The 6,000-nt window shown below is 44.0% G+C and overlaps 1 protein-coding gene across 1 annotated transcript in view; it reads left to right on the top strand.

The window, feature by feature from the left end:
* Positions 1–2,320: 2,320 nt before the first annotated feature.
* Positions 2,321–6,000, top strand: part of hsf2 (heat shock transcription factor 2) — a 28,256-nt gene continuing 24,576 nt past the window's right edge. The window contains exons 1-2 of the mRNA XM_043684267.2: positions 2,321–2,468; positions 2,812–2,920. Coding sequence (XP_043540202.2) covers positions 2,376–2,468; positions 2,812–2,920 — 202 coding nt within the window. The 5' untranslated portion in view covers positions 2,321–2,375. The remainder of the gene's footprint in view (positions 2,469–2,811; positions 2,921–6,000) is intronic.

Here is a 6,000-nt window from a genome sequence, read left to right as displayed (position 1 = left end):
ATCCAGCTGTAAGTGGAAGTGGACATAGTGTCTAGACGTAACCATAAGCCTCTCACTGGCTTCATGGGGGCATAATACTAGTATGGACGCCAGCCCCTTGGTCAGAAACACAGAAATCAGTGCATTTGATTGGTCCAACAGCAGGATCCATTACAGTTTGTGTATTGATTAATATGACGACTGTGTGTTATTCTACACATAACTAGACATTAATGTGAGCAGATCCAATGCTTTGGGAGATGCATCTGTCCACAATATCATGTGTTAATTGTAAAATACAACACGGAAGTCAAGTCCATTTGGGCTAACAATTTGCACAGAACCATGGATTACATTCAAACCTTCATTGCAAGCAACTGAAACCCTGTCGAGTGTCCTGTATGAAAAGCAGGACCCGGAAGAAGGATAGGTATACGAAGCATAGTGAAAGTACTGTCTGAAAGTGTCAATCATGAATTGGTACCAGTAATTCTGAATCTCTCAGGTATTCAGTTACCATTGTGGTGTCTAAAATCTTTACCTAACACTTATAAGGAATTGATCAAGATGTTGTTTAAACAAGTGGGTTAAAAAACCATGATGAAATACAAGGAGAGCAGAGGTTTGATAGGAGACACTGCAGGCATTTACGGTGCAGGCATTTCTACAGTTTCTGGCCTACATATCAGTGCTGTAAGTGATTAATTAATCAATTATCTTCTCAAGTTATATTGGATGTAATGAGTGATGACACTAAACTTAGTAGTCAGGCAAGAACTTTAAGCAAAATCTCTGTGACTTAAGGTAATTAACAAAAGTATGGATTAATGATTCATGAATTGGAAGAAGAGTAAAAATCAGGAAGAGAAATTCTGTGATTATTAATATGACAGGCTCAGCTAGAGAAATAGGTATGCCCACCTTGAAGAAGTTCTCCTCCTCCCTCCGCAAGGATCTCGATGCCACTTCAACTCCCCTCCCACTCCCCCAAAGACATGAAAATCCTGGCCTCCTCCACCACCAAATCCAAGCCACCTGACAATTGGAGGAAGCATGCCTCATCTTCCGCCTTGGGACCCTTCAACCACACGGCATCAACATCAACTTTGCCAGTTTCCAAATTTCCCTTCCACCCACCTAATCCCAGATTTAACTCTCCAACTCAGCATTATCCTCTTGACCTGTCCCATCTGTCCATCATCCTTCCCACCTATCCGCTCCACCCTCCCCATCAACCTATCATAATTACCCCCCACCTGCATCCATTTATCACCTTCCCAGCTACCTTCCCCCCAGCCCCACCACCTCCCACTTATTTATCTCTCAGCCCCCCCCCCCACATTCCTGATGAAGAGCTTATGCCCGAAACGTCGACTCTCCTACTGCCTGATCTGCTGTGCTTTTCCAGTGCCACACTTCAACTCTGACTCTCCAGCAGCTGCAGTCCTCACGTTCTCCTAGAGAAATAGTTATAACATACAGGCAAAAATATGAGGTCTATATTGCCCTTCAAAGGGAATATTTGGAAGAATTAAAATGGATTTTCAGAAAGGCAAGTTACATATTAAGGTTCAGTAAACTAATCAGAAAATTGAGGCAGATATTAAAAACATTAAGGAACATAATTATTGGGGTGATATCTGGATTTGGAGAAATAGTAGTCACATAGCCATCTAGGTTCATATTATTTCACATCGTATTATTGAAAATTGCTACAAAGGTAATGCAGTAGGTGTTGGGAAATCTCACTGAAATGAACTAGATTCTGAAGAGATATGGCAGATGTTGAGACATTGTTTTCAATGGTCTGGAAGTCTAAAACATGAGGCAGTGTCAAGATACTTCTTCACCTTCCAAACATAAACAATTAATTCACTTTTTTCATCAAATTGTCACCTGGATGGACATGTGTCTGCCTATTTCATATATTTGGGTAAGTACACTTATGGACCAGACTTGACAGCTCCAAAGTGCCTCAACCTCTTCTTTTTTCCTTAAACCCTCCTCAAACGTTTATGATTTGGAGATGCCGGTGTTGGACTGGGGTGTACAAAGTTAAAAATCACACAACACTCGGTTATAGTCCAACAGGTTTAATTGGAAGCACTAGCTTTCGGAGCGCCGCTGATGAAGGAGCTAGTGTGCTTCCAAATAAACCTATTGGACTATAACCTGGTGTTGTGTGGTTTTTAACTCAAACCTTTAGGGTACCTTCTCCATTACCACCAAATCCCAGCTCCGCCCCCGCGCACCCCCCTCCCCTTGGAGAGGGTTTCTGCGAGTGACGTCAGCGCGCAGGCCCCGGCGGGTGACGTCAGCTTGCGCGCGCCGGCCGTTTGTCTGTTGTTGTCGTCGTCCCCGTGGTCACGTGGGGAAGCCCCGGGGCCGCCGCGAGGATGAAGCAGTCGGTGCCTGTGCCGGCTTTCCTCACCAAACTGTGGGCCCTGGTGGAGGACCCTGACACCAACGAGTTCATCTGCTGGAATCAGGTAAAAAAGGAACCGGGCAGCCCCGGGCCATCTGCCCGCCGTCCCCCCCCCCCCCCCCCAAATATGTCTCCAAACCATCCGGTTGTGCTAACGCGAGCTCTTCAGGCCTAGTGTGCCGGCAGCTGGTGGAGGATCGGAAGGAAAACAACAGGCCTGGCCCGGGCGGCGGCGGCGGCGGCGGGGGGGGAGCGCCGGGATGGTCAGGGATGTGAGGGCCGGCCTGGGAAGGGAGGGAGTGGGACCGGGCTGGAAAGTGGGGTGAGGGTGGGTGGCTTCAGTGCGGGGTGAGCCCTGAGCTCTCGGTCATCACTCATTCCCCCGTTGTTCCTTTTCTCACGACTAGAATGGGCACGGATTCCTGGTTCTGGATGAGCAGAGATTCGCCAAAGAGATACTACCCAAGTATTTCAAACACAACAACATGGCTAGTTTTGTACGACAACTCAATATGTGTAAGTGTCAACATGCATGATTGCGGGAGCACGTTTTGTTGCTATTGTGCAGGACTTTGGTGTGTCCAGACGTCAAAATGTGGGCTTCATCTGTAAACAGAGATAGAAGTGTGAGGCTGACACCGTAAAGGTTCATGAGATACCGTCCTGGATACAAGATGAATGTCTGAGTAAATTCAACCTTTATTCTGTAATGCAGAAGAATGAGGGGTGATCTTTTTGAGTCATACAATATTCTGAAGGGCTTTATCGGCTCGATGCAGAGCAGTTCCGTTCATGGCTGGGGCATTTGGAAAGTGGGTGTACTGTCAGAGGGAAATGGATGATCATTTAGGGCTGAGTTTAGATACACAAAAGGTTGTGAATGTTCCATTAATAAATATTTTAAGGCTGACTTAGATTTTTGTTGTGTCGGGAGTTGAGAAATATGGGGAGCCAGTTGGAAAGTTGAGTTGAAACCAAATAATAGAGCAGCTTTGATTGTACTATCAGTTCCTGCTCCTATTTCTTGTATTCTTATGTACTTTGACCTGTTATTTACTGCTTAACATGACCGCACTGAGGCAAGACGGGCCATAGTTTTGTTGTTAAGGAGCAACTAGGGAGCAGCACCAGACATGCCTGAATATGATGTGCTGAAAGAGCAAAGCTGTAGACTACATGTGCTAAAGAGTTTCCTCTAGACAAATCAAAGCCAACAGGCCTGATCAAAACTCTTTTCAATGTTGGTGGAGATTAAGAAGTTGATGAATAGAGGGAGCTGCATGAATTTCCTGATCCTCAATCTTAGCAGGCTCAGCCAGATTAAGACAATGCATCTCTGCATTCTCCTGAACCAGGTATTTCAGCAGCATCAGTTGACTCCATGTAACATCAACAAAAAAATGAATACACTGGACACAAGAAAGGCTATAGAATCTGACAGCATAAAATTTTAAATATCCTGGGGTGGCACGGTGGTTCAGTGATTAGCACTGCTGCCTCACAGTACCAGGGTGCCAGGTTCGATTCCAGCCTTTGGCGACTGTCTGTCTGTGTGGAGTTTGCACATTCTCCCCATGTCTGCGTGGGTTTCCTCTGGGTACTCCAAAGATGTGCAGGTTAGATGAATTGGCCGTTCTAAATTGCCTGCAGTGTTAGGTGCATTAGTCAGGAGTAAATGTAGGGGAATGGGTCTGGGTGGGTTGCTCTTCGGAGGGTTGGCGTGGACTTGTTGGGCTAAAGAGTCTGTTTTCACACTGTAGGGAATCTAATCTTGTGTAGAAGCAAATCGTAAAAAAGGTCTCTCCCACTTACCTTTTTATCTTTTAAATGTTACTATTGAAGATGCTTGTACTGTCTATTCAGGAAATAAATTCCAAATCACAGCAGCTGGCTTTTTCACAACAGAAGGAATGTCATACCTATTCTTTTGTCAGTCACCATATATTTGATACTGTTTGTTAATCTTTCTGCTATTGGAAACAGCGTCTCTTTAGCCTCTCAGAACATTCATAATTTTGAACATGTCTTATGTCCTCTTAACTGTCTGCATTTCAAGAACAATCCCTGCTTCTTTCTTTTCCTCATGTAAGTGGGATCCCTCAATCTTGTACCATTCTATTAAATCTTTTCGATACCCTCATCAAGACCTTGACATCCTTTTGATAGTGTCATACCCAAAATGAAACAAAATACTTCAGCTGTCATGCTCAAGGTTTTTATTCCCGAGCTAGCTGCACTAGCCAGCTGTTTCAAGTGTCGCAAAATCTGGCATTCACCCAAGCATGTGAAAAATTCCAGGTCCATAAAACATTGGACATATTCAATCCAGTCAGCTACCTTCTAGTTTTTTTCTCAATTGTTAGTGTTGGAGGAGGAGGCATAAACTCTTCTATCATATAGTGCTTGTGTATTAACGTTTAGTTATGGTTCTGCCAGTACCACCTGGACCAAGCATAAGCATGAGTTGTATTGCAGAGGAAAATTACTGATAAATTATTGACTGAAATCCATGTCTGCAGTGCATGCAATACCTAGGCATCATCCATACTTGGGGTTATATGTGGCATCTCATGTTGGTGCTGCACAAGATCCAGCAAGAAAGTCCAGCAACCTTCGAGGCATTCAGTGAGATTATTATTCTGGGGTCATCCACCATCTGCACCCTTCAATTCACTATTAATCCACAGCTCCACATGGTCAACCACCTAAGTGGTACAGTTGCAAAAGATGATTAGAGACTGGCTATTATGCACTAGGTGACTCACCTGTCTTCAAGCTGTCCAACATGCACATAGGAGAAGAGCATCTTATCATTCTTTTAATTGCCTATATGTATTTGGCTGAGTGTGTTTCCTACATAGACTAGTAGGGTGTCTGTGGTGTTAGGTCTGGTTAACCCATCGAACTTTAAATCATGATAGGATTAGCAATTGCAGTTAGCTCAACACTATCTTGAGCAAGTGTCTGGCTGACATTTATCTATCAACGTAAGCAACCAGCACGATACTGATGATACTTGTCTTTATCAGTTGAAGCATAGATCATGAGAATAGGGAAGTCACACTGGAGCTATTCGTTGATTAGACTGCCACTAGAGTACTGTGAAATACTGTAGGCTGTGATTGCAGTAGAGGGATTGCAAACATGATTCACCAGATTATTGCCTTGAAAGGAGCATTGGAAGAAGGCTGAATAAGCTTGATTTGGAGGTGCCAGTGTTGGACTGGGGTTTACAAAGTTAAAAATCACGCAACAGCAGGTTGTAGACCAGCAGGTTTATTTGGAAGCACTAGCTGAGTACAAGATCGTAGGACACAGTTTATAGCAAAAGTTTACAGTGTGATGCAACTGAAATTATATATTGAAAAAGACCTGGATTGATTAAGTCACTCATCTTTTAGAATGATCATGTTGGTTTCAGAAGTATTGCTAGGGAATCTTTGGCAGCACCTTCCAATCTATATCATCTGGGCAGATTAAGATTACAAAAATGTGTGAGGAAAGCCATCAGTTCCAAGTTTCCTTCCAATTTGCGCACAATTTTATTGTTGCTGCACCAGAATTCTGGAAATCCACACATGACTGTATTGAGGGAG

This window comes from Chiloscyllium plagiosum, unplaced genomic scaffold, assembly GCF_037043375.1.
Source record: "Chiloscyllium plagiosum isolate Xiang-an unplaced genomic scaffold, Cpla_swu_hap1 HiC_scaffold_3, whole genome shotgun sequence".
Classification (NCBI taxonomy): Eukaryota; Metazoa; Chordata; class Chondrichthyes; order Orectolobiformes; family Hemiscylliidae; genus Chiloscyllium; species Chiloscyllium plagiosum.
The sequence above is the reverse complement of the archived record's forward strand: the minus strand, read 5'-3'. Positions and strand labels throughout refer to the sequence as shown.